The 27339-nt window shown below is 47.1% G+C and overlaps 3 protein-coding genes across 5 annotated transcripts; 1 reads left to right on the top strand and 2 right to left on the bottom strand.

Annotated features, from left to right (window-relative positions):
* Positions 1-716: 716 nt before the first annotated feature.
* On the bottom strand, positions 717-21170 carry camk2b2 (calcium/calmodulin-dependent protein kinase (CaM kinase) II beta 2). Of its 3 annotated transcripts, XM_029515295.1 has the most exons (21): positions 21109-21170; positions 18133-18227; positions 17334-17393; positions 17024-17078; positions 16421-16486; positions 13537-13609; positions 11394-11496; positions 10192-10275; positions 10004-10098; positions 9797-9919; positions 9260-9343; positions 8948-8990; positions 8615-8686; positions 7379-7416; positions 4718-4786; positions 4083-4127; positions 3571-3619; positions 2406-2481; positions 1756-1850; positions 1441-1677; positions 717-1148 (listed from the first exon to the last, which is right to left on the bottom strand). In XM_029515295.1, exons 1-20 carry the CDS (start codon positions 21168-21170, stop codon positions 1442-1444), a joined length of 1623 nt encoding a protein of 540 aa, XP_029371155.1. In that variant the 3' UTR covers positions 717-1148; position 1441. The 3 variants fall into 3 exon arrangements, with proteins under 3 accessions (XP_029371155.1, XP_029371156.1, XP_029371157.1); XM_029515296.1 differs by lacking the exons at positions 4083-4127; positions 4718-4786; positions 13537-13609 and adding an exon at positions 14829-14901; XM_029515297.1 differs by lacking the exons at positions 4083-4127; positions 4718-4786 and having other exon boundaries at positions 7379-7413.
* Positions 21171-21791: 621 nt separating this feature from the next.
* Positions 21792-25248, bottom strand: nudcd3 (NudC domain containing 3). Its single transcript, XM_029515302.1, has 6 exons — positions 24850-25248; positions 23870-24135; positions 23646-23778; positions 23404-23547; positions 23133-23321; positions 21792-22647 (listed from the first exon to the last, which is right to left on the bottom strand). Exons 1-6 carry the CDS (start codon positions 25045-25047, stop codon positions 22537-22539), a joined length of 1041 nt encoding a protein of 346 aa, XP_029371162.1. The 5' UTR covers positions 25048-25248; the 3' UTR covers positions 21792-22536.
* Positions 25249-25605: 357 nt separating this feature from the next.
* On the top strand, positions 25606-27057 carry mrps24 (mitochondrial ribosomal protein S24). Its single transcript, XM_029515303.1, has 4 exons — positions 25606-25706; positions 26160-26237; positions 26487-26598; positions 26708-27057. The coding sequence occupies exons 1-4, from the start codon at positions 25665-25667 to the stop codon at positions 26989-26991; spliced, it is 516 nt and encodes a 171-aa protein (XP_029371163.1). The 5' UTR covers positions 25606-25664; the 3' UTR covers positions 26992-27057.
* The last annotated feature ends 282 nt before the right edge of the window (positions 27058-27339 follow it).

The raw sequence follows: 27339 nt of genomic DNA, 5'->3' as shown, positions 1-27339 counted from the left end.
CTGGATACTAGAGTTTCAACCATTGTCATTAAATTCAGCGACGTTCAGTAACACAGATTAGGAACCACAGGAACATCTTCAGCATGCTGCATGGTTTTCACTGTCTCACAGAGCGACTCGGGGGGTGAAAACGCCACTGAGGAACAAAACACGCAATTAATCGCACCCACTGGTGACTCTCTGTTTCACACAGGCAGCCTTAGTCGTGCAGAAAAACAGCCACTGGCAACAGGAAACAGGAAGGAGTCATGCTCGTCATAAAAATGAAGAAGAATAAGGAGGAGGAGGAGACAGAGGGGGAGGGGGAGGGGGAGGAGGAGAAAGAGGAGGAGGAGGAAGGGGGGAGGAAGAGGAGGAGACAGAGGGGGAGGGGGAGGAGGAGAAAGAGGAGGAGGGGGAGGAAGAGGAGACAGAGGGGGAGAAGGAGGAAGAGGAGGAGGAGAAAGAGGAGGAGGAGGAGGAGACAGAGGGGGAGGGGGAGGGGGAGGAGGAGAAAGAGGAGGAGGAGGAAGGGGGGAGGAAGAGGAGGAGACAGAGGGGGAGGGGGAGGAGGAGAAAGAGGAGGAGGGGGAGGAAGAGGAGACAGAGGGGGAGAAGGAGGAAGAGGAGGAGGAGACAGAGGGGGAGGGGGAGGAGGAGAAAGAGGAGGAGGGGGAGGAAGAGGAGACAGAGGGGGAGAAGGAGGAAGAGGAGGAGGAGACAGAGGGGGAGGGGGAGGAGGAGAAAGAGGAAGAGGAGGAGGAGGAGGAGGAAGAGGAGGAGATACCAGAAAGAAAGACTAATAAATATACTGTACAGTCAAAAGAGCACTACAACAGACTGCAGCCATGATAATAGTAGAAGTAAGGAACGATAAAGTTATGTTTGAGGGGAGTCAAAGGGGGCGTGTCACGCTGGGGGAGGGGCCGGGGGGACAGGTGTGGTCCAGGTGTGGCGTAGCATCAGACTGCAGGTTTAAAGAGTCTCCTTTCTGTCGGTGGAACATTCCGCCGTCGAGGTCGTGGAGAGACGAGAGAGAGAAAAGCGAGGCGGGTGAGTCGGGTGAGTCCTTTGACTCCCCCTCCGTCCACCCCCACCTCTCTCTCACCGCTGCTTTGCTCCGTCAACGTCATCTCTGCTCGTCTCCGCCTCCACGTCACCTCACAGACCTGCAGACGAGGGGGGTGTTATTCAGTTTAGTTTTCTACGGAGGCCCTGAAGGCACCACACAGCAGAGAATATCGCTGATTATTTTTCAGTTCAAACTCCATTTGGAGACATTTTTAGCTGAACACAAACAGACCTGATTCAGGAAGTCCATTAAAGTGAGAAGATAAATGATTAATGAGAAAGTAAAGGAGGAGAAGAGGAGAGAAGGAGGGAGCTCCTTTTTCTTCTCTTACACAAACAGAGAACATCGATAACTGATTGTTACGGATGATTCCAGATCGTGTGTGTTACCTCAACCCTGCAGGGGGGCAGCTGGAGCTCCTGAGCAGTGGAAGTGGACGTTTTGCCACCGGCTGTCCCTGCGGTGCCAAACTCTGGTCTCCTCTGATTGGCTGGAGCGAGGACGGCCCTGCCCGTCCACAAACTGCGTCAGGCGGATGTAGGCGATGCAGGCGGCGTCGTCCCCGATCATGTGCACGTGAGGGTTGAGGATGGTGGTGTGGATGGGCTTGCTGTTCTTGGAGAGGACTGACGGGGGACAGAAGCATTCAGGATCACAGCAGCGCTCAGACATTCAGCGACATGAAGACTGAAATGTCGTCTTACGATTGTCAAAGTAGAATCTGTGGAAGTCCATTCCCTCCACCAGGTTGCCCAGCCCCTCGGGCTCGAACGAGGTCAGACCCGGGTCACAGATCTTCCTGGAAAAACCAGCAGACATCTTGTTTTTATTCCACGTCTTCAGGTTAGAGAGCTATTTTATCTTCCTGCACAATGAAAGTGAATCCACAACATGTGTAAAACAAAGGATGACACAAAATAAGGCCATACACACACAATTTGGCCCCGCCCCCATTTGGTGACGTCATGAAACCACTCTGCGTCTCTGTACATTTAGAATTAATTACACATTTACAAACCTGATTCACCACAAAGATTCAGAGTCACAACAAAAATAACTTTCTCTGTCTGACTTTATGTCTGAATGGTTCGTTCCACTTTTCTCTTCATTTAAACTTTCGTGCTAAATGCAACCGAGAGTGATCCTGCAGATTTATTTTCCATCGCCCCCCCACTGAGCCGTCATTACTCCTGATTGTGTGGTTGAGTAGACGGGGGGGATGAAACAATGGCTGTAATTACTTTTTAATCTTTTAATACAAAGACAGGAGACATCAGCAGGTCCATCAGATTAATGTTTTTCTGTGTAGCTTTAAAAAATAATGGACAGACAAAGAAAAGAGACGTGGACTCACGCGTAGGCCTCAAAGTCTCCATTGTTGACGGCTTCGATAAGCTGCTCTGTGATCTTTATGATTTCCTGTTTGCGAGCTGCAGAGAGGGAAACAAACGCAGCGTGAGGACGGGCGACCTGAATCTGGAGCTTCTCATCCACACAGCTCAGCGCAGACTCACCTAACAGCTTGGTACTCATCTTTAACTCATCTCCTGCACGCGCACAAAAAGCACTTCCATGCAAGAAGTTGAGAGCTTTCTGCTTCTCCACAATGGTGATCCTCAAACAGGAGGAACATCAGAAGGACGTCCTGCTGCTGCGCCGCTCTCTCCCTCCATCCATCATCCATCATCTCTCCGTGTGAGGCAGGTTGAGCTCATGACGCTATTCTTGTCCCGGCGCTTTGGATCAGATTTACTGTGTCCTTCTCCCCTCGCTTCCTCCCCACACTGAGAGGAAGGCTTAGCTCGCTCTAACTGCCTCCCTCTCCGCTGCTCCCTCCCCCTCTCTTTCTTTCCCTGGCTGTGTATTTGTTCTTTATTTTACTTTCTGCCTTCATCAGGACCGCCTCACTTCATTCACCTTCTTCTCTCACTTTGAGCCTCGTTCATGTTTCTCTTGGAGTCGTCTGTTTTCTCTCCTTACAGTCTCATCTTCAACATTCAAACCCTCAAAACGTAATTTTCACTTCTTGTTGGGATTCCAAATGAGTTGGCCTGATTTTTTTGGAAAAGGATGCACGAGATATGACAAAGGTGAGAAAACACAGATGAACGTTTTTGTTTCTACACTTGTTTGATTTAAAAGTCCAAACAGAGTGAAGGTGGACGTTCAAGGAAACAGTCGACCAATCAGAAGAGAGCAGATGAACACCTGACCCCCTTTGGCCTCTTTTGCACGACGTCCTGAATGTTAGTTTGTTCTTTAAGTTAACTTTTAAAAAATGTTCCTGCGTCTCATGAGTCATTTGTTGAATTATGGGAGGGAGCATCTGCCACACAAAACGCCTGCAGGACGCCTCCATGTCTCACAAAAACACAAATGTATGCACACACCCATCATGACCTCATTGTGTGTGCGTGTGTGTGTGTGTGTGTGTGTGCGCGTGTGTGTGTGTGTGTGTGCGTGCGTGCGTGCGTGCGTGCGTGCGTGCGTGCGTGCGTGCGTGCGTGTGTGTGGCCTACCCTTCACATCTTCGTCCTCAATAGTAGTGTTGCTGCTGTCAGACGATCCCTGCAAAGCACACAGACAAAAACATGAACTAAACAAGTGCTGCTACAAACCTCAAACGCACACACACACGTACACAACACACTGAAATTTCATTAAATTTGCAACAGGACTCTGATCTTAAAACACAACACAACAGCTGTACGTGTGACTCAGCAGCACAATCCCAAAGTCTGCAGATTGAGCCGAACGCGTTCGAGGACGCACACAATGAACGCACAACACACGACTGTCACACAGAGTCTGAACAGTCGGATTAATCTGCTGACAGCCCTGCTGACACACACAGCCCGTCTGAACACAGAGGGGCAGTATAAGACAAGGAAACACCTCACAACGCCGCCATTGCACAACCCCCCCCACACACACACCTGCCATGCAGGAGTACACAGCTAGATGTGCACAGAAATAAAGAGAAACACAGAGATGGGAGGAGAGAGAGAGGAGGAAGAGGAGGAGGATGTACCTTCGTCCCATCTATTGGATTATGGATAACAGTGGTCTGAGGCTCCTGGAGGAAGAATGGAGAGAAAGACCGAAGGAAGGAGAGGGAAGATTTTATGGCAGCACAATGCAGGAAGTTTAATAAAGAGGAAGATGTGAGAAATGAGCGACCTGAAAACTCCATTTTTCAACTCCTCTGACCTGAATCCTTTTTATTCTAACTGTTGTCTCTGTCCTTTTAAGGCTCCTTTTCTTCTCATCTGTTAGTTTCAAACGAGTTTTAAGGAAAACAAACTCGGTTGGCTTCTATTTGAATTTAAAAAAAAACTTTTTCATAGATTTGGGTTATATCAGCTGCACATGTACATTTTAGACATTTCACATTCTGTTCCCATTCTTATTTTATTTCTTATCACACCTTCATCATGTGCTGCTGTCAATTTTTAGTTTCCTCTGCAGGGAATCAATAAATCAATAAAGCTTCATATTAACAGCACAACTATCCTTTAAATTTCCCTAAACAGCTGCACAATTTGAATCAATACACAAAGTCAGCGCAACAAATCACAATTTTTGTGTTGTAGCTTCTCTCTCTCTCTCACACACACACACACACTCTGAGTGTTTTGACAGATAGACGGACACAGAGCTGCATACCAGTGCAGCAGAGGGGATGTTGCCTTTGGGACTGGTGACTATGCTGTTTCTCGTGCTGTTTGTTTGCGGCTGTGCAGGAAAACACAAAGTGTTATATTAGTGCTCGGCAGCGACGGCGTGAGCTGCCACCTTCTGCCTCTGAAGTGGGTGGCTGGTGTGTAAAAAACAACACAGTGTAATACATGTAAAAACAGCGGTGGGAGGAGCGAGTCGTCCTGATGCACTGTGGCTCCAAAACACGACTAATTAGACAGAAAGGGCTTCATTCATCATGGCAGCTCATTTCTGTCTGCAGTGAAATCCAAACCGACTCAGAGACTCAGATATTCTGCTGATCAGCAGATGGCAAATTAAACCGGCGGCAGCTGTGCACCTTCACAACATCTGTCAGATATAAAGAAAAGAGCGTAACGTCCATTTTGTCCGGCCGTGCGGGGATTTGTACATTTTAATGTACAAACTGCCTCATTTCAGCAGATGATGAGGTCAAAAAGAGCAGATACCTAAACAGGCCTTAGACACACACACCACAACAGAACAACGACATGCTGAACACACAGACACACAAAAGCAACACAGCGGCTTCATGCTCAAAACCAACTGTGTGTGTTTTCTGCAGGCTTTGACTGAAACTGATGACTGAGAGAAATAAAAAGGCAGAGAAATACAAAATAAAACACAAAGAGGTGCAGGAGAGAAAAGTGGGATCAGAGATGATGTGCTGACTTTTCAAAAGCATCCATTAGTGCTACGTTGTTGCTTTTTTTTCTGGCTGGACACGTCTGATCGTACAAAAGTGAATTTGTGACGAGCGACAATCAGTCAGGCTGGACAGCAAACTTCATCAGCTAACCCCAAATACTGATTCATTTCCAGTTGGTTGACAGCCCTGAATGTTAACTCACTAAAATTATTATTCCTGCCGTCCTGAGCAGGTAAAACAGAGCTACAGGTGAAAGCACATTCTGTCTAAACAGGAAGCAGCTTGTGAATAATATGAAACAATAAACCAACGAAGAAGAAGAAGGAGCTGCAGCCTGCAGGTTTCTGTCAGAACGGGGGTGGCGGTTCATATTCCTGCTAAACTAATCACCATTTCTGTCAGCCACAGGAGCAAACAACGAAAACATTTTCGGCTTTTAAGAGGCAGAAAAAAAATCGGTGGAACTGAATAATGAGGTTTAATTTAGCAGGAAGTGGAGGAAAGTGTTCTCACATCAATTCAGCTCTGCGGCCGAGAGCGACGGCCCCTGTGAGTCACCGTCTGATTCAACAAAGACCCTTTTAGATTTCCATACAGAGGTCGTCTCCTGGAGATGTTCACAACAACAAAAAACTGAAGCTGAAAGACTGAACGTCCTTCAGGTGCTTTAACAGAAGCTGTCATATAAGACTCCACATGAAACCGAATCACACCTGAGCAAAAAGAGGAGGTGACCGAACGGCCGGCATGAGACGAGTGTGTGTTGGCGTTAATACACTTCAGGGTTGTGTGTGTTGGTGTGACGTCAGGGTGCAGCAAAGGAGACGCTGCAGGGATTGTGTAATGATAGATTAATCATCTGGTGGGAAATAATCTGAGATTAGCATCAGGCTGCCTGAGGAGGGGGAAGTCTGTCGGGGTGGAGAGGGAGGAGGCTGAAGAAGGAGAATTCACATTAATCCAAACACCTTCAACTCCAAATCTACGGAGGCCCAACGGTGCCAAACCATCCCATTTAAAATGATCATATCTGCAAAATCTCATCTTAAATAGTAGAATTCTTATCTTTAACACAGCCTGATCTTCTCATCATGATTATTATTACAACATCAGCATCTCAGGCGGATTTACGCAGCGAGTCAAACATTGAACTGCTCATCCGGAGTCTTCACACTGACTCACGCAAACACACAAACGCACAAAGTGGGAAAGCCTTGTGTTGGTAAAGAGGAGACAGAGATGCACTGATAACGTCAGGCCGGTCTGAGTCACTGCAGATTCAGCGTCGCCAGCAGACGAGCTTCGCTTTGGCACCGAAAGATGTCTGCAGCAAAGTGATGCAAAGACCAGCTGCGCCAACATCCAACATTCAAAATAAAAGTGACATTTTAAAACGTCGTGACGGTCCAGGTCTGGAGACTGAGACTGCTGCTTATCTCTGTGACCCCAGGTCCATCTGACCTCTGACCTCCATCGGAGCAGGAGATTCGGTTCGTCCTTCAGGGTTTCTGGAGAGGAGCTTGTTCTGAACAGGTCCCCAGGAGGGACGTCCCAGCTGGTTCACTCCGGACTGAGGGGGATTGGTGGAGGGATGCTGGCTGTGAAAGAGTCCAGGGTTAGGTCAGGCGGTCTTCTGGGCCGGTTCTCCTCCAGGATGACCTGAGCGACCTCAGAGAAGGATCCGCCTGATGTGGACTGACTGCTGATTGGATTGTGTCTGGACCACATCAGGTTTATTCTTCCTACAGTGACTCTTCCCGACAGAACCATCGGTGCATCTCTGAGCTACAGTAAGACATGGAGGTGGCAGGAAGTGACATCGACTTTAAGGCCACAAAGCGAACACCGAACGGACTTCGATCGGAGTATTTATGGGTGAATAAAAGTAGCTCTGAAGGCGAAGGACATCGGAGCAGAGGAGGAAGGAGACAAGGAGATAAGGAGATAAGGAGGCTCACCTTGACATCAGCTTTCTTGTTGAGGAGACTCTTGGCTGCTGCAGAGAGGCAGAAGGACACACCCTCAGATGGAAGAGTGCACATCATACACCTCCAGGTCACCTCAGCTCAACAACCACAGCTGATGATGATGACGAAGATGAAGGTGAAGGTGATGCATGCATGCAGTGGTTAAAAAAAAATGCTGCAGCAGCAAATCTCACAAATGAACATGCACACCTCACACACGGACTGACAACGTCTGTCTCTCCACATTTACCCCCCGTCCACCCTCTGCTGAGCAAAGGAGGGGAAAAAATGTACCCCTCCCTCCAAAAAAGAAAAAAACCCTCCCATCCTCAGTCCGTCCTGCAAAAAGACATTAAAGCCCCAACGAATAAACACACAGAAATAAATCTACATCCAACTGGCACCTCCTCACCCTGATCCATCGCCCAGAGCATTAGATAAGCAGAGGGCATGAAGGGGGGGTAGAGTCTAAATGATTCTCTATATAATCCAAACACTCTCACACACAGATGCCCAGGCACAGATTGAGATGGACAGGGAGGGGGGATTAGGAGTGAAAGCATGAGGGAAGTGGAGGTTCAGGTGTGTGATAATGGGTTTGTTAATCTCAACAGCAGGCGGGATTAGCAGGAATCACTCCGCAGCTCATTGACTGGCAGGAAGTGGACATGACAGGACGGGGGGGGGGCATCATCCAATCATCCGCCAGCCTTAAAGCGTGTGTCCAGAAGAGGAAAACACTTCAAAGCTGCAAGATTTTTTATACTAAAACATTTAAAAGCTTCAGAGCTCCTGAGATGAGGATGAGGCTGCTTACCTTGGCAAACGTTGGAGAAGCATTAGAGGGGGGGAAGATAGGAAGAGAGATTAAAACAGGACGAGGGAAAGATTTCTGTTTTAATCTGCCGAGAGTTCAACCAGACAAACCACGACGAGGAACGCTCCATCCAGTCTGCTCTCTGATCCTGGATCAGCTCCATTCAGAACCTGAACCTGAACCAGCCGTCAGTCAAACCCATTTGGTCCCAACATCTAACATTTCAGGATTTGGGTTCTCTGAGCGAGCCAGTTAGCCAATCAGAAGAGAGCTTCAGATTCTCTCCTCCTATTGGCTGATGCTGAATTAAAGGTACTCTGAGGTGTAATGTGGTTTTTAGTTCTTGAAACCATCTTCGTTCACGTAAGACTAGAGAGGTTAAAGTCTGAGTAACAGTGGGCGGAGTTTACCTTGCTCTACAATGCCGGCGGTGGTTCCAGCCACGGCGCTGACGGAGGCGGGGGCTGTGGTCTGCCGACCCACTGAAACACACAAAGATGGAGGCCAGAGCAGTTAAAGGGCGAGGGGGAGGGGCCTCATATGTTGTGTTGAAGACTGTAAACTACAGGCTGAGACCAGAAACTCATCTGAGCCGCCTGAATCAAAGACATCACAATCAACACAATGCTGTGTGTGTGTGTTTGTGTGAGTCTTCTTGTCGTCCCCTTGTCTCCCACTCAGGGTGGACGAGTCGTTTCCTTTGCTTTCTCTCTCTCGTCTTTTCGAAGGGCAGTGACACTCACCAGAGAAGTTCCTGGAGACGAGCATGGTGGTCAAAATGGCGCCCTGAGGAGGAAGAGGAGGAGCCAACAAAACCGTGAGCAGTTTACACTTTTATTTTGTTACATGAATAAAACTAAGTGAAACTTTGGTCTACTTTCCGACTCTGGCTCTTACAGTTTGCGTTGTTTGGGCGTCTGACAGATAAAAACAAACCTTTGACTTTGCTTTCATCGGACTTGGATGGATTCATTTATTCATTCAATTAACGAATCTGATTCGTGTTTGTTTCTCATTTGACTTGTCAGATTTTAGTAATCTGGATCTTGTCGCACCTTCAGTTTCCTCCTGGCGTTGAACTTTTTCAGGCACTCCACCGTTTCCTGTCTGTGCATCATGGAGGCCACCGTGGAGCGTTGCTGCAGAGCGAGAGAGAAAGAGAGATAGTGGGGCTGAAAATGAAGGCAGCAGCTCTGACCGTGACGGTTTACGTGGGCGGGAGCTGTTCTGGTTCTGAGGATCTTTAGGTGACACATCGATACAGCTTTTGATCTTCAGTCTGAGATCTGCAGACTCAGCATCTTTCCCTCTGATTGATTATTATCAGCTGTAAATGGAATCTGAATATAAATAAATCTGAGACAATATCTGGAGGTCAAATACGTTTGCCTCAGTTTTAGCTCCATGTTTGGTCTCCACCAGCCCCTCATTTCATTCCTGGTTAAAGTGATGGAGAATTGAGGGCGTGACCTGTCGAGTTGAGCTGCAGATCTCTGAGGTCGCCTGTTTGGGAACAGATGTTCACAAACCTTTCGGGGGATTTACAAGTTAGAAACGGTGGGACGGGGTTTCCTGCTGCTGGGCGGACTTACGCAGACCCACGGATGCTTCAGAGCCTCCTGGGCCGTGATCCTCTTGGCCGGGTTGATGGTCAGCATCTGGTTGATCAGGTTTTTAGCCTCCGGAGTCACCGTGTCCCACTCTGGGGAGGGAAACTGAAGCACACACACAGGCAACATGAAGTCTGAGGAGGAAGAAGAGGAAGAGGAGGAAGAGGAGGAAGAGGAGGCGGGGCTTACATCATACGCTCCAGCTTTGATCTGCTGGTAGAGTTTGTGCTGGTCTTCATCCCAGAACGGAGGGTATCCAACCAAAAGGATGTAGAGGATCACACCTACGCACAAAGAGAACACAAACTTTTGGTCTGCGTGACGACGAGTGGACGAGGAGCCGGCGACGGCGAGAATCGAACGCACAAAGAACTCACCACAGGCCCAGATGTCGACAGGTTTACCGTACGCCTCCTTCCTCAGCACCTCTGGGGACAAGTACCCTGGAGTGCCTGCAAAGCCTGCACACAAAATACACACAAAAACACACAAATCAGGGTCCCGCCTATTCGTAAGAAAGGTTGTTTCGTTGTTGTAGACAGTCTGATCAGAAGGCCACGTCCATCTTAAGACAAATGCACTTGGCTCATTCTGCGTTGTTGTTTTGTTGAACTTGTGTTTTCTCCTCCCCTGCTGTGAACGGCTCCTGGCTCGTCTCCTCACGTCCACTCATCGCCACATTGTTCAGTCTACGACGTGGTATTCTGTGTTGTCGAGCGGCCTGACTGTCACACGAGCTCACCTGACGGTCACCCAGGTGATTGACAGCCGGACTCCGACCTCATTAGACCTGAGCTGACAACTGAAGGACGGCTTCAGTCAGATGGGATCAGAGGAAGAGGAAGTCAAAATCCCTTCCAGACTGAAGCACAGTATGGATGAACAGGCCTGTGGAGGCTTTGTCAGCTCGGCTGCACATCAGAGCTGAGCAGATGCTTCCAGATCAGCAGGAGGAAGAGGAGGATGAAGACAGACGTGACGGCTGATTTGCTTTTAAAAGAACGTCCAGGATTTCTTCGCATTTTGCCAAAAGTTGAATTAAATGAATTAAAATGTACCTTTAATTAAGAGAGACGCCTTCAGAAACGCACGAGTTCTCTCACAGTTGGCTGAGATTCCTCGAGTCCAGACCAGAATCAGAGCCAGATCCGTAGATCTGTCCACTTCCTGCTCAGCAGCTGGCAGCTGGCAGACCAACAATGTGTAGGTGGTGGAGACCAAACACAGCTAAAAGAGCCAAAACTCTGGACTGGGACTCCTCGGGTGGAAACAACAGACGGCACCAACCTTCATATTGCTCCTGTTTGCTAACAAGATTAAAGAGACGAGACGACGGCATGCCTCTGAGTAAAGATGGACGCAGCCTCTGTGGCGTCTGAAGGTCCGTCCTGGAGCTCAGAGCGGTCTGCAGAGGAACGGCAGGGTTTGACGTTTGGTTCAAAGTGACTAATTCCTAACGCTGACATTATGTGTTAAACCTTCAGACTGTATGTTCAGAGGCAGTCGGAGGTAAAAGAAAAACGCAGCTCAGGGATCGAACCGTGTGTCCACGGGGGGACAGTGTGACTGTGTGACATACCAAACCAAGCCTGCTGGTCTCCCTGAACCTCGATGGCCAGTCCAAAGTCGGCCAACTTCACCGCTGCATTCTTGCACTTGCTGGCCAGCAGCAGATTCTCCGGCTGCACAAACGACACAAACAACAAACAGTGAGGTCAGTAAACAAACAAACAAACAAACAAACCACACTCCTGACAGCGACACATTCTGAGTCTGTGATGACGTCACATCCTGTTTGTGTCAGAGTAAAACAGCATGAAGCAGAGTGCTCTGGTTTTATAGACCACCGCAGACCGGGCCAAACTGATCCACCTACGGCACTACTGAGGGGGGGGGCATCTGGTTTAGAGCTGCTCTGCCCCCCCCGGCCACCCCTCTGCCCCACCCCTGCATGTAGGAACACAGCTCAGTTCTCATCAAGGGTTTCAGTTTTAAAGAAATAAATGTGACAAACGAGCATTTCGACGCAGATCAGAAGACAAAGAATAGAAACAGACACACACTCAGCAGCAGCGTTACATATACTACACACACACACACACACACACTGAGGCCAGCAGAGGCAGATGGGATTAAAAAATGTGTATAAGTTTTGAGGTTTTTTTGCCGTTTGTTTACTTACACAGCTTGTCTTTCTGCGACTGTCGCGTGTTTCCTGTTCAGACGCTGATGTAACAGCAATCTGACAAACATGTACAGACACACTACAAACAGCAGCAACACTCTTTGCCATGAAGCCCCCGTTACAAAGAGCTCCACAGGAAAAACTAAAACGTTCAGTGATATAAAGTTAAAGATGAGTCCAGCTGCTGGAGTCATCAAAAACCCAGGGAGGTCAAAGGTCACTTGGTCCTTGGGGTTTTTTTTCTTTGTTTGTTTGTTTTCAATCCTGTCAGGCAGGAATCTGGGTTTAAAGGAATATCTGAAAGCTGAAGAAGCTGAAAACAACACGACCGCCTGGGCTGTTGTGATTAATCCTGCCAGGAAAACTAAGGCTTTAAATGAATAGATGAGAAATCAGGGAGTAATTATCCGCTCAGATAAACTGATTAATATCAACCAGACGTCTGCGTTCAACGCAGATTCTAAAGCTAGCAGGTCGTTAGCTTGGCTTTGCATGAAGACTTCTTTATCTGTGCTCAGAGCAAAGAGAAAGGAATGGAGGCTTTATTTAATCGGAGTAAAATGATTAAAATGAGCCACTGAAGCAGACGAGTCCGGCTTCTGGCTGACGTTGGTTATTTGAGAAAAACCACAGACACACAGAACACACACTTTGGGGGTCCAATATTGATCCTCCTGATATTAAGAGTCACTCGTCTTGTTGCCTCCAGGGGAGAAGGTACCAACCTGAATTTTTTGACCTAATTTCACGAAGATTTAACGAGAAAACAACATCTCATTTTGGTCTGTAGTAACTTAATAAACCTCCTCCAGGGAAATCCTCAGAGCTCAGCTTCAGCCCCTTTATTTCCCCATCAGGCCTCCTCTGTGTGGGCTTCCTGTAATACACTTCTGTGGGGTGAAGTAATTGTGGAGTTTCCCAAAGTGTCTCAATGCAATAACATCAGATGATCTGAGGCAGGCTGGAAAGATCATACGAACCTTTACGCCGTTAAATAAGAGTCCTTCTACATGATTTGTTTTAAGATAAAAAATGATTTTTGTCTCTGTTTGGTGAATAAAATAGTAAAAGTTGATAACTGTAAATGAATCCGAGGTAATAAGATGCATTAAACACATACATACACTTTTCAGGTATGCTACACCTGTAGCCACGCCCACCAGTGATGTCACTGTTTACTGACTCAATACAAAGTGAGAACTTCAACCAAAGCACCGTTACCAGATATCTGCTGGACTGCTCTTTGAATGAAAAAAATCTATCTAATGCATGCACAAACCGGCCAATGACACAAAAATGCATGCGCACACACACACACACATATATATCAAATATATATATAGAAATACACACACATGCATGTACTGACAGCTCAGGCCCAGACGTGCACAGACATGCTGCAGTTAAATATATTTCAGTACTGAACTTACCAGAATCAGTCAGACACAGACAAGATACAACTATAAATCCCTCCCAACACACACATACACTCACACTGGGACGCACACAGACACACACACCCCTGCAGGTGACTCACCTTGAGGTCTCTGTGGACCACGCCCATCTGATGGCAGTGGAGCACGGCCTCCAGGATCTGCTGGATGCAATGACTGCATGCAAACAGCAGGGGGAGCAGGTTAGTCTGAACAAGTCCGGCCCCCAGCATCCATGCAGAGGCCACACACACACACACACACACACACACACACACACACACACACCTCTACCATCACAAATAAACGTCACCCTGACTCTGAGCTGAAAATGAAACCAGGTCTCATCTGACCTGGACTGATCATCATCGATGGTTCGTCCACTGTGACGTCACCAATCGGTTTGTGAGCCGCCATTTTGAAGCTAGTTTGTAAACTTTTCATCAACCATCTTGGTTTTTTTGAAACCAGCAGAAACTAGATTTGGAGGAGAAGCTGGATCTGACCTGCTCTGGTCTCTATCCTGATTGGGTGGTTCAGTCTGCCAGTCACCAAGTAGCCCCGCCCCTAACCCCTCCCCTTTCCCTCTAAAGGAACATCATGTTGTATTTCAGACTGAGACCAGAAACTCATCAGGCAAACATTAACTGAGGAGGGACATCTTCCCATAGCCTTCAACACAACCTGACCTCTGACTCCAAACAATGGAGTCGCCCATAAAACAGCCATAATGAGTCCACACATATATGCGTGTGTATTAAATGTCCAGACTCACAAACAGACAAAAAAAAAAGGAAAAGGAAAGTGTGAGGAGTGAATTCGTCTGTGAAGCGTCGAGGGAGAAGGTGCACAGTTTTTTATTTTGTGTTGTCAAGAAAAGGTCCAACATGAGTCAGGCCGTGTGGGAGGACGCCGAGGCTCCACATGGGAGACGCCGAGTCTAACTTGCACATTTCTCTCTGAAATTTCTTCAGCAACGGCACCGAAGCCGCGTTTAACGGAAAAAAAGACTGAGCAGGTTCTCGACACTCTGAAGCCAACGCCGCTCTGCTGTTACTCCACTGAACTCCATTCTGCTTCAGTCTCCGCCCCCCCCGGCAGGAAATCGCCATTCTAGTTCAGATCGTCTAAAATAGAGCAACAAGAGTCCCAAAAGCAAAACCTGAAGACAGGCAGACACACACAGAGACAGACAGTCAGACAGACAGTCAGACAGACAGTCAGACAGACAGTCAGACAGACAGACAGACAGCAGGCACAGGCAAGTCGGGGTTTTTTTTCCAAATCAGGCAAAAATGATTAAAAACTCATCAGTGAAACACAAGCAGGTAAAAACAAACCAACCCTTGTACAGAGGGTGCAGAGCAAAGCAACACAATGAGACGCACAAACACACCTTGAGGTCCCTGTGCACTATGTCATGTTGGTGGGTGTAAGACACACTGTCTAGAATCTGATGGATACAGTGACTGTGGAGACAAAACAACAGAGTGAGGAGCAGATAAAGGCAACAGGACAGTAATAACAGGGAGAGCAAGAGAACGGGATCAGTTCACCACAATACTGAGAAAAAATATAGAAAAACATATTTTCTGACTTCCAGAGAGAGTTGGTTTCATTTCCTCCGATTTCTGCCTTCCCCTGAATGAAATGACATTTTCTCTAAACGGAGCAGACTGAAGGCTTTTCCCATAGACTTCAACAGAAGGGAGAAGGAGTCCAATCCAATGCCTTACGTGATGTCATCTTTTGTCAGAACACGACTCCCCGAGTTACTGCTCCAACTGCTCCGATTAAAAAAAGGCATAAAATGACCAAACAATAATAATTTTAATAAAAATGATGCCCCGAATATGAGTTACAGAAGTACGTCTCATCTCAGATCAGTCGCAGAACCGCCATTATCTCAGAAACGATTATTCTAATTATTATTTACACTGAATCTGCTCTCCTGGCTGGTCCGACTGATCAGTGAGAAAATATGTTTTCGTGTCATCTGGGCGAAGCCTCAGTTTAACGGGGCGGAGGGAAGGATCGAGCATTTCTGTGCAGATGGGAGAACCGAGAGGAAACTGTCAGTGAGATACTGTTGGACAGTAATCAAGCCATGCTACACCCACACAGACACACACAGTGGAACGCACAATTTAAGCAGAGAGAACAAGGGGGAGCGAAGGCAGAGGCGACACATGAAAAACCTTCATCATCATCGAGGTTCCTACATGTCAGCGGTGTGTGTTCATGTGTCCTACATTTTAACAGGAAATTCAGCGTGGAACCAAAAGGTGTGAAAAAAAGAAAAACACTTTATTCGCTGCCAGAGCAGCAACAAATCCTGCCACCATTTTTCCCCTTGTTAACAGAATCCACCATTTTCATGCACCCGAAAATCAAAAGATGACGGCTCAGTCAGAAGCTCCTGCAGTGATGGAAGAATCAGGAGACTTTTAAATGATCTACAGTTCGTCAGATTGCTCTTTAAAGGAGGAGATGATGATCAGTGTGGATGTTTTGAAAGGTCATTTAATCCCCCGACTGTGGACAGAAGACCAGAGATGAGATGAAATTGTTTTAGAAATCCTTTTTAACTGCATCTCTCTCTCTCCACCTCTTACTGTTCCTGTCCCCTTCTTTTCGTCTCTCTCTCTCGCCTCCACAAAACGCCTCCACGGTCAAATTGATTCCAGTCTACCTCCTGAGGGGGTTACGACGTGAGTGTGTGCGCATTTTGTTCATGTGTATGTTTCCATCTGTCTGTAACATTCGGCCTCCTGGGAAAGCTTCTCGACCTCGATTTGCAATTAGGTTCACAAAAAAAAAGAAAAAAAAAAAACAGTGCAGAAGTATTATCATCAGATCTGGAGCCTCAAATGCCAAAAAAAAATAAATAAAATTGTTGAATTTGCATTCGTGTGTGTGTCTGTGTGTTTGTGCTGCAGAGGACGAACACATGGAGGGGATGAAGAAGATTCGTGGCTGCTTGTTTACCTGGCGTCTGCTTCACTGTAGTATTCTCTGGCCACAATGTCCTCAAACAGCTCCCCTCCCGTCACCCTGGAAACACAAAGATGGAGGTTAAAATGCAGAATTATGCGCAAGCAAGCACGCACGCACGCACACACACGCACGCACACACACACACACACACACACACACACACACACACACAGACACACACACACACACACACAGACAGGAGGGGGATGTCCTCATTAGGGGGAAACCCCGGCTGCAGGATTCACTCCAACTGGGTTGCCATGGAGACTAGCTCCAGTGCGGGGGAGTGTTGATGCATCTGTGTGTGTGTGTGTGTGAGCGAGCTGCAGAAGGGGAGGGAGGAGGTGGGGGGGTTGGACTCTTATGTAATGGGGGGAACTGCCTTGGAAACGAAGAGGGGGTGAGGAAGAGGAAGACGGAATGGAGGGAATGCAGATATAAAAGAGGGAGGAGACAGTTTGAAGGATGGGAGGAAAATGAAGCACCAGAGGAGGAGGATGGGGGGGGGCAGCACAGCATGGCAGAGAAACAGAAGGAGTCGAGGCAAAGACAGGGATGAAGGGAGCAGAGGAGGGAGGAGGCGAAGCGACTCACAGGTCAAAGATGAGATAGTGGAATCCTTCCTCTGAGATGCTGTCATGGAGCCGAACTGGGGGGCAGAAAGAGGCAGAATGAGCTCATCTTTTCTTTTTGGCTCCTTTTTCTCATTATTTCATCTGGAAACGTTCCACATTATTGTAGTTGTTGGTGAAACCCACAAAAAGAGCAAACACAACCCCACGTTCCCAACACAAAATGATGACATCAGCTCATTTCAGTGGACTCGCCCATCAGGGCTCTGATGACTCTGGGGGGGTCATGTGGGCGCCGCTGATGGAGGAGGCGTGACTGAAAAGAGTCTCACCGATGTTGGGATGCTTCAATAATCTGCAGATCCGTGCTTCTCTCTCCAGCTTCTGATGATCTGCAGGACAGTAACACAACAGCTTAACACAATAACACAACAACAGCATCTCATCCAGACAAATGCCCGACAACAGGAAACAGGAATCAGGCGTTCAGTTTGGTGAACCTCAAGGTGATTGACAAGGATGTAATGAGACACACACACACACACAGACACACACACACAGACAGGCAGAACAGCCTGAGGGAAACACTCGTCCCAGATGTTGATTTAACCCCCCAATTCTGACGAAGGAGGAAAGAAAGAAGGAAAAGGAACAAGGAGAGAGGAAATAAAGGAGGAGGGAGGTCCGGGTTCCTCCTCCTGATGATCTGAGAGGACCTTCATATCCACTTCCTGCCTGACTGACGGCATCAATCATGTCAGAACAAAGATGGCCGCACACTGCATGGCCCCCTAAAGAACTACTGTCGTCTCAACTCCACCATTTCTGAGGTTTCTTTGGCTTTTGAAGAAACAGGAAGCTGCTCCAGTGACATCATATCTGAAGCACACAAACTCCGTAGTCGTAGTTTGAGGAAAATGTTGATTTCAGTCGTCTTTTGACATGAAACCATCATCTGCCGCTCTCCGTGGAAACAGACGTGAAGGCTTCACACGCTGGAATCAACACAAGCGCTAAAATATGCTAATGTAGGCGTTCAGATCTGGGACACACACATGCACAGAGTGATGAAAACCCCCATGATGCACCTGTTTCTGCACAGGCTGAGCCGTCTGAACGACTTCCACTCACCTCTGGCGGAGAGTTTTTTGGTGTTGATGATTTTGGCGGCGTACTCTTGGCCCGTGCAGAGTTTGACACAGCGGCGCACCACTGAAAAGGCTCCCCTGGGGAACAAAGACAAGAGATGGGAAGAGGAGACGTGTCAGCTGCCATAAGAGCTTCGTCAGCACCAAAAGGCGACGAATCAGCTGTCAGGCAGAAGCGTCTTGGAGTCCTCGCCACTTTGACCTGCATATCAAAGTCTGTACATCCTTTAAAGATTCAACTTTTGTGTGTAACATAAATAACTTCTTACTGTACCTTCGTCAAGCTGTTACCTTCAGTTTTCCCATAGACTTCAATAGGAGGCTTTACAGCATTGGCTTCACTGTGGCATTAATCATAACTCATATAATCCGGTTACTTGCTAACAAACTGCTACAATAAGTGGCAAAACAAAGCACCAAGGCTAACCGGTCAGCATTTCAGAATAAAGTCCTGCTCAGTGTGTGTGTGTGTGTGTGTGTGTGTTGGAGTTTTTAGGGCCACATTAACTCATCAAACCCAACAGAGACAAACAGAAATATCCATCGCTGTCATTGGTTGCAGCTAATTTTATCTCACCTCAGGATCGTTACGCAACGAAACACTCACACTCCCCTCAGAGCCCCCGACTCGCCGCAAGGCGGCCATGATGGGGGAGGCGACATTTCTGCCACGTGGTGGAAAAGGCGGCAACACTTCGATGTGACGGGTCGTCAGCAGGACAGGTGAGTCCAGATCCAGGACCTGCTGACCATCTGAGCTCCCCGAGGAACAAACTAACAAACCAATTTAACCTTGTTTCTTTTGTGTTGGTTTTTTTAACTAGCATTTAATTTTAATTGAATTTAATCAATTTCAATTAAGACCCATTTAGCCAATTAGCTAACATGTAATATTTCTATTATTCATGATGACGTTGTGATCTTTCTGTCTGTTGGTCCTTCTTAAACCTGCAGTCAGTACAACAGTACAAGAATCAGTATCATCTTATTGGATAATAATTATCCATGCAGCTAGCACTGATTAGGCTAAAGACTTTATGGAATAACTTATGGACTGTTATTAGTACATATATGCTATTTAACAGCATCTAAATTTATACATTTTTCCTTTTTTAAAACTTATTCACTGATAACTGCTAATTTATTATTTTAATTTTGCATTTATTTTGACAACTTGACTCCTCAAAATAATAAATTTAGTTATCAAATCAATAAAAATAAATGATCAAGAGATAGAACGTTTTAAATATTAAAGTGCCAGCAGCCATATGATGTAATTAAGTAATTAATCACACAATCGCACAAACCCAGGACACAACCCAAAGTGACAACATAAGCAAAACAGTAATAAGGCTCCGTTATCAGTGAGGGCAGCTGCTGCTACTCCAGCAAGTCTATTGTTCATAACTTATCACATCCCCCCCACACAGACTCACACAGACTCACACAGGCACACACAGACTCACACAGACTCACACAGACACACACAGACACACACAGGCACACACAGACACACACAGACACACACAGGGCTGGAGTAAAGCAACACACCAACATCACAGGTTGAAGCCTGTCCACAGCCCTGAAGTTGCAGTTTTATTCCCTCGGCTGAGGAATAAATGTTCCTGTGAGGCGAGCAGCGAGATCCTGTCTGCCCACGCACATCCTGACAGAGACACCGAGTCCACTTCATCCTCCCACTGAGGGGCCCAGATCCTCCTCAGCCTCAGATCCTCCTCGGTCTCAGATCCATCTCAGCCTCAGATCCATCTCGGTCTCAGATCCACCTCGGTCTCAAATCCTCCTCAGCCTCAGATCCACCTCAGCCTTGAATCCTCCCCAGCCTCAGGTCCTCCTCAGCCTCAGGTCCTCCTCAGCCTCAGATCTTCCTCAGCCTCAGGTCCTCCCCAGCCTCAGATCTTCCTCAGCCTCAGGTCCTCCCCAGCCTCAGACCTTCCTCAGCCTCAGATCTTCCTCAGCCTCAGATCTTCCTCAGCCTCAGGTCCTCAGATCCTCTTCGTTCTCAAATCCTCCTCAGCCTCAGGTCCTCCTCAGCCTCAGATCCTCAGATCTTCCTCAGCCTCAGGTCCTCCTCAGCCTCAGATCTTCCTCAGCCTCAGATCTTCCTCAGCCTCAGGTCCTCCCCAGCCTCAGGTCCTCCTCAGCCCCAGATCCTCAGATCTTCCTCAGCCTCAGATCTTCCTCAGCCTCAGGTCCTCCCCAGCCTCAGACCTTCCTCAGCCTCAGATCTTCCTCAGCCTCAGGTCCTCCTCAGCCTCAGGTCCTCCTCAGCCTCAGATCCTCAGATCTTCCTCAGCCTCAGGTCCTCCTCAGCCTCAGATCTTCCTCAGCCTCAGATCTTCCTCAGCCTCAGGTCTTCCTCAGCCTCAGATCTTCCTCAGCCTCAGGTCCTCCTCAGCCTCAGATCTTCCTCAGCCTCAGGTCCTCCTCAGCCTCAGATCTTCCTCAGCCTCAGACCTTCCTCAGCCTCAGATCTTCCTCAGCCTCAGGTCCTCCTCAGCCTCAGGTCCTCCTCAGCCTCAGGTCCTCCTCAGCCTCAGGTCCTCCTCAGCCTCAGATCCTCAGATCTTCCTCAGCCTCAGGTCCTGCAGCCCCTCTTCTGTCTCCATTAGCGGACCAAGTTCATCAGGTCGGAGCCGCAGCAGCTTTATTCTGGACTTCTCTCCAGCTTCAGTCTGACACATCAGCTGTTCTGGATATTAAGCCTGTTTGTCACTAATTAGCCTCTGGGCTGGGGGGCTGTGGGGGGCTGTGGGGGGGCTGAGGTGTCCCTGCACTGATGCACTGAGGAGGCTGGTTCTGGATCAGCGTGCAGTTTGTTTTGGAGGGATGGAGCCGCATCCATCACGGCAGCTGTGCAGAGCTCCGTCCCTCCGGGTCAGGCTGCGCGCACACACACACACACACACGCACACACACACGTGATGTGGTTGCTTACTTGCCGAGCTCCTCGTACAGCTGGTATTCATCTGTGAACCGGGTGCAGGTCGTCGTTGCCATGATGCTTCCTCCTCCTCCTCGCCGGTTCGGGTGCCGAGTCCGGAATGCTCGGTGCGTCGCTGCGGACGGGGAGAACCTCGGATCAGGCCCCGCCCACTTCAGACCTCCGGACGGCTGAGTGGTTCAGCTGCAGCCCGGCGCGCGCACACACACACACACACACGCACACGCACACACGCGGTCCAGGCTCCAGAAATGGGCGGACCGAGAACTCACCACATGACGTATTTCCATGAAAACAGAAATAGAAATAAAGAGGTGAAATTAAACTGACTGATTATAAACAACTCAAGTATTTCAGCCTGACTTACTCCAGCTGCAGGAGCTGAGAAAGTTTTTTTTTTATTTAAAAAATAAAATACACAAATCAGTTGGACAGGGCCGCATCCACCTGGGAGGAGAACCAGGGGCAGAACATATTCTGCTGGGCCCCCACAAACCCACCAAGCTCCTTTTTCTGCGTTTGGGATCCAAGAATTCAGAATCTATATCTTTACCATCCACATCTATTAACGTAAATAAAACCATGAGTTCAAATTTAGGAGGTTCCATTATTTCTCTTATATGACAATTTGACTGAGAATATAAAAATTATTTTGTCTTTTAGAAACACAAAAGGTAGAAATTGTTTTTATTTTACTGGTTCAAGTTTTTAGATCTTATTGAATTTTAAAGTAAAACAAAAAACTAAATAAATCAAACTTTTCAGATTAAATTCCCAACATCCATGGCCAATGCATGATATAGATGATTTACTCATTACCTTTTCCAGTGCTTTCAATCCCATTTGAGTCTTCATCATGCTACATAAACGCTGAACTCTATTTATTCTCACACCAACATGTTATAATTTAGTGTGCAGACGGAAGGACAGCGAGAAAGCAGGATGAAACTCTTTTGGAAATATTTTGATTGCCGTTGGAATTTGCATTTCACTTTCATTATTATGAAATTATTATAAATTTAAAACGTGGTGCTTTATTTGCGCCAGATGAACATGAATTATCCCACACCGAAGGAAAAGAAATCGTTATGTAACATACTTCAAAAATTTAAATGCAAATGAGAAACTCTATTCATTGTGGTGCAGCTTCATCATTATTAGCATTACTACGAGAAAACACAGTTGACTAAATACTCCACAGTTTGGTCTGAGAATACAAATGAAATCACTCCCTGTTGGAAACAAATATAGAAGCAGTGAAGAGATCGGAGTCCAGAGATCATGAAATGAAAAGGTCAGGAACCCTCCAGCTCTGGTTTGAGTGAAACAAACCTCCAACACAACAGAGCAGCAGTCAACGTCGACTTTATTTCAACTACTTCTGCGAGGAAACTCAGATTCAGTTCATGCTTTGTCTGAGGTTCAGAACTGCACCGCGCTGGGGGGGATGTCAAACTGGGAGGGGTCGAACTGCTGCCCTTTGAACGGCGAGCCCTCGGCGTCCCAGCCCTTCTTCAGCATCTCGTGCACTTTCTGTGGACAGACGGACGCAGACAGTAAATTAATGCTGATAAGCATTTAGTGCCATCTAGAGGAGAGTCGGCTCTGCTGAGTCTGAACTCCATCTTAGAGGCTGATTTCCTCACTCACTCCGTGTTCTAATATAAAAATTTGAATTAATTCATACTCAAAGCTGCAACACACTTCCTGTCTGTGTGACTGCAGTTCAACATGTTGAACTCCTGTGCGTCAAACTACGCCGTAAAAAGTTAGTTCTACAGGAAAGCAGTAAAAACATTTCAAAATAAAACGACCACTGCGGCTAAATCAGTTTTTCTGAAGGTGACTCACACAACCACAAATACAGCGAAGCAGATTAAACCAGACTGAAGCCCCTTAAATCTTCATTCTATCTACTGACCATCAGGGAGCGGCTCAAAAGCATTAAAAAACCCACTCAACCACAATACTGGGTCACAAATTCTGACTTTTGTATCAGTGTTAATTTAGCTGCTCACCAATTCATGACTCTGTGGTTTTCCTTGCAGCTTCTGATGGTAGTCAAAGGTCAGCCTGTCCAGAACGGCGTGCTCATCATCGTCGACGGACGCCATGGAGCGCTCACGGTTGATTTGGTTGATGTCGATCTCCTTCTCTCCCTTCAGCACGGCGCTCCACCAAACCTCGGACGCCTTGTTGAGCGACAGCTGGAAGTCAAACAGTTCAAAGTTACATTTAAGGCTAATTCTCATGGCGGCGGGGGGTTACACCATTGGCGTGCTAACTCACGACCACACAGCTTCCAGGCTCCAGGCTCCACAGAGAGTTTTCAGTGTTGATCTTGTGTGTGAACTCTCCCTCCATCAGCGTTTGGCTTTCAGCTCCCTCCCTCACACACACCCGCAAGCTGCCAGTCTGAAGAGTGACGCTGACCTGAAGGCGGCAAACAAAACAACCAAAAAAAAAAACAAAACAGGATGGCACACAACTGCAGAGCAGGATTCCTCGTGTGGCTGCATGTCTGAGTTTACCTGTCGGCCTTTAACGACTGTCTTAGGCACAAACACTCGGACCTCCACATCAGTGTAGTCCTGAGACCAGCTGTAGCTTTCCCTCACCGCGCCGTTGTAACTGTCAGAATTAGCCTGGAAACTCTCCTGACTCCTGAAGCACAACGTTCACACAGAGACAAGCAGCGTTCAACGTTTCCTTCTCTTCCTCTTCTGTAGTGCACATGTTAACTGATGGTACTCACTCTTCTGCTGACGGTGCTGGACCCCCGCTGCTGCTGCTGTCTGGCTGGGGGCTGACAGCCATCTCTGAGGCATGCCCAGCATCCAGGGGGGGGCTCTCCACCTGCGCTGCCTCCACGCTCTGCTCAGGCGCCCCCTCAGGTGGCTCGGTGGAGACCTCCAGCTCCTGCACTGCCGGAGGGATTCGTCTGTTCTGCTCTCTCTTCTGCAGCTCGCTCAGCTGACGCTCTCTGTCGTGCTCCGCCAGCTTCTCAAAGAGCTTAAATGACTGAGGAGCAAACATGAGATTATCACAGGTCAGGTTTCAGATTTCACCGATGTCTGACACAATGACATCAGTCAGGGAAGACACAAACACCAACAGCAGCATCAGGACAGGATCCATAACAGACAGCTGTCCAGACAAACTTTATCAAAAGTCATACTGTTTGCTTGATTGTTTTTTTTTTTTTTTAAACACACAGGTGATCTGCAACATATTCCTGAAGGCAGCAGCTTCAATTCTTCATAGATTCTTCTTCCTGTGTGGAGTCATCGATACACTTGGGCTCTTTTATCAGAGCTGAGGTTAACACAGCCTTGAAACCTTTTCATTGTCATTTTCATTAGCTGTGAAACAGGTTTTTGTGTATTATTTAGCTTTTATTTGTAATTTACTTTGAGATTGTGAAACAAAGGAGATATTTGTGCACATATGCACTTCATATTTCAGTTAAATGAATTTTATCAATATAGCTGTCTAGACTCCATTTTCTTTTTTTATGTGTTTACAGCAGCAGCTTCAGTTTCAAACTTTGTTCCAAATCAAATCAAAGTAACTGATAAATGAATTGCAGTGACTACAGTCCCAACAGGACATAAAGCAGCTTCTGAATCAGTGGTGTTGACTTTGAAACGGCTCAGTCGGCAGGGTATTTATAGTTCTGTTGTTAAAATGACACCGGAGCTCCATAACTTCCAGCCCCGACAGGACGAGCTTCACCTTCTGCACCATCTTCTCCGCCACGCCGGGGGGGAAGCCCATCTTGTCGTTGGGACCCGACAGGAGGCGATAAAAGTCCGTTTTTCGGTACAAAAAGCCGAAATAGATCTGCAGGAAGTCCTGGATGTTCCCGACGTGCTGCAGGATTCCGAGCAGAGCGTTGTCGTACATCTCCGTCATCTCCAGCGGCGACGCCATGACGGCTTCCACCGGCCCGGCCGATCCGTTAGCGAGCTCCCCTCCGACGGCCCGACGTCCGAAAAGTCAGCAAAGTGTGAAAAACATTCAAGGCGAACGGAATAAAGGCAGAAATAAACAAGCTCCGTTCGCCGGGAAACGTTTTCTAACGGCGGAATTCCTGCTGCCAGAACCATAACACATCCGGGCTCCAGCTTTCAAAATAAGTGCACAACCACTGACAAATACGTATTTTTGAAAATAAAAAGCGCGAAAAAGATGTAAAAAATATAAGTTATGATATAATAAAGAATAAAATAATGTCTAAATGAGTAAATTTTTATCATAACCAACTCATTGAACGCTTGAGTTTCAATGATTTGTTCTACTTTTGTTGTTCCGGTTGAGCCGGGCCAACAGTCGTCCGGTGGAAACAGATACTAAGCCAACAAATAAACAGTTCCAACTCCCAGGCCAAGACTTCATGAAAAAAATGCGTTTGTTTAAAAAAAATCACAATAATGATCGAAAAGTTTTTATGTTCTTTGAATAAATTTTGGTAGTGAGAAATAAGAGGATTACAGATTAGGGCTAGCTCTTTGGCTAACTGTAGCACAGTGCGCTAGCAAACAGAAAACATGGCGGCGTCCTTGAGCAGCTCCGGCGTGTCGAGGCTTCTGGTAAGAAATATAAAATTAAAAAGCAGTGTCTTTTAAATTTCTCACACGTGGTGTTCATTCTGTCTCCAACTTCGTGGCTTCGCTGTGAACTTGCAGCTTCATGCGGTTTTTGCAGGAAACATCGTGTTCACACATTAATACAACCAGAGCACAAAAACCAACGACACAAAGAGCTGGAGCATTAAAACAACATTCAACACAACAGTGTGGTCAATGTAGCGTGTAAAAATGATGGTGTTGTACTGTTGTAATGCTCAGGAGGTTCCTAATATTTTGGCCCCCTTCGTGTTTGTGTAATAGCAACAGTAAGTGAACTCAGACTGTTAAATTCTTTAACTTTAGGTCAGCAGGCTTTAACTACTGCAGCGTCACAACCTTGCTGACCTTGATTTAAGACAGTAAGACTGTTGAATGTAATGATCGGGTGCTTTCTGCTCTCCTGTGTCCCTACAGGGGGCCTTATCCCGGGCTGGGTCAGTCTGCAGCTCCTCTGGAAGCAGAGCCCTCCATGTTACAGCTGTTTGCTGCAAGGTAAACAATCAGGCAGCAATAACACATCTTTAATGAATGTACTGAGGAAGTTTGTGGACACATGAGCGTCAGAACTGGACCACGAAGCAACAGAAGGAAGGGTCTGGTGGATGAACAGCTCACAAGTGACATTTTCTTACTGTCAGAAAAGGAAATTTCTCTTCTCCTGTCTCATCATCAGCCTGTTTACGTCTAAAGACACTCCGACTTTTTTTCCTGACATTTGGTTTCTGTCTTTTCTGCCTTCAGAACCGAGCAGCTCGTATCCGAGTGGGGAAAGGAGACAGACCTTTGACCTATGAGCAAGCACTTCACCCACATCACATCGGCCACCGCAAAGGATGGCTGTCACAGCACACCAGTGAGCATGACCCGGCTCGTTAAAGGGCGACTGAACACGTGCACGGATATCCCGTCTGATTTCTGATTTTTAACCACCGCGGTGTTGCTCTCCTTCCTGTTTCCACCAGGTAACCTGAAAGGAGAAGACGGAGCAGCTGAGCGAACCTTGGAAGACGTGTTCATCCGGAAGTTCATGTTCGGGACCTTCCACGGCTGCTTGGCCAATGAGATTGTGATCAAAAGGCGCGGAAACCAGCTCATCATATGTGCGCTGTTGTTACAGAGACTCCAGCCGCAGAAGTTTTACTTCCTAATTGGCTACACGGAGACGTTACTGTCATACTTCTACAAATGTCCCGTCAAGTTGGAGATTCAGACCCTGCAGGAGAAGGCCGTGTACAAATACCTGTGAAAAAACGTTCCACATCAAAATTATTATTATTTTTTTTTGTGGTGAAATAAACAGAATAAAAGAAAATGAAATCATTCAGTGAACCGTTAAGCCCTCAGGATGATTTTGTTCTGAAATAATCTGGCTGTTTTGCAGATGTATGAAAATATAGCGCAGACCCAGTTTATTGTTGTCATTAACTGAGAAATTTTAGCAGTTCGCTGTTTCATGAAAAAAAAATTCTGGATGAATCAGGTTATTATTAAAAAAACAGGAGATTTAAGAGCTCACAAAGCCCAAACCTGCTGGAACAAGAAAACATCTTCTCTTATGTCGCTGCTCACCGCTGAGCGATAAAACATGAGCATT

Source organism: Echeneis naucrates, chromosome 12, assembly GCF_900963305.1.
Source record: "Echeneis naucrates chromosome 12, fEcheNa1.1, whole genome shotgun sequence".
Lineage (NCBI taxonomy): Eukaryota > Metazoa > Chordata > Actinopteri > Carangiformes > Echeneidae > Echeneis > Echeneis naucrates.
This window is presented reverse-complemented; position numbering and strand designations above follow the sequence as displayed.

Excerpts from the sequence above, each read along its gene's own strand:
- mrps24 (XM_029515303.1), top strand. The coding sequence starts at position 25,665 with ATGGCGGCGTCCTTGAGCAGCTCCGGCGTGTCGAGGCTTCTG. Across the intron at positions 25,707-26,159 it reads CCGGCGTGTCGAGGCTTCTG|GGGGCCTTATCCCGGGCTGG; the intron begins GTAAGAAATATA and ends GTGTCCCTACAG. Across the intron at positions 26,238-26,486 it reads TTACAGCTGTTTGCTGCAAG|AACCGAGCAGCTCGTATCCG; the intron begins GTAAACAATCAG and ends TTCTGCCTTCAG.
- camk2b2 (XM_029515295.1), bottom strand. The coding sequence starts at position 21,170 with ATGGCAACGACGACCTGCACCCGGTTCACAGATGAATACCAGCTGTAC. Across the intron at positions 2,482-3,570 it reads TGAGGACGAAGATGTGAAGG|CTCGCAAACAGGAAATCATA; the intron begins GTAGGCCACACA and ends CCCTCTCTGCAG. Across the intron at positions 1,851-2,405 it reads GGAGACTTTGAGGCCTACGC|GAAGATCTGTGACCCGGGTC; the intron begins GTGAGTCCACGT and ends TGGTTTTTCCAG.
- nudcd3 (XM_029515302.1), bottom strand. The coding sequence starts at position 25,047 with ATGGCGTCGCCGCTGGAGATGACGGAGATGTACGACAACGCTCTGCTC. Across the intron at positions 23,779-23,869 it reads CCAGCACCGTCAGCAGAAGA|GAGTCAGGAGAGTTTCCAGG; the intron begins GTGAGTACCATC and ends GTTGTGCTTCAG. Across the intron at positions 22,648-23,132 it reads AACCACAGAGTCATGAATTG|AAAGTGCACGAGATGCTGAA; the intron begins GTGAGCAGCTAA and ends GTCTGTCCACAG.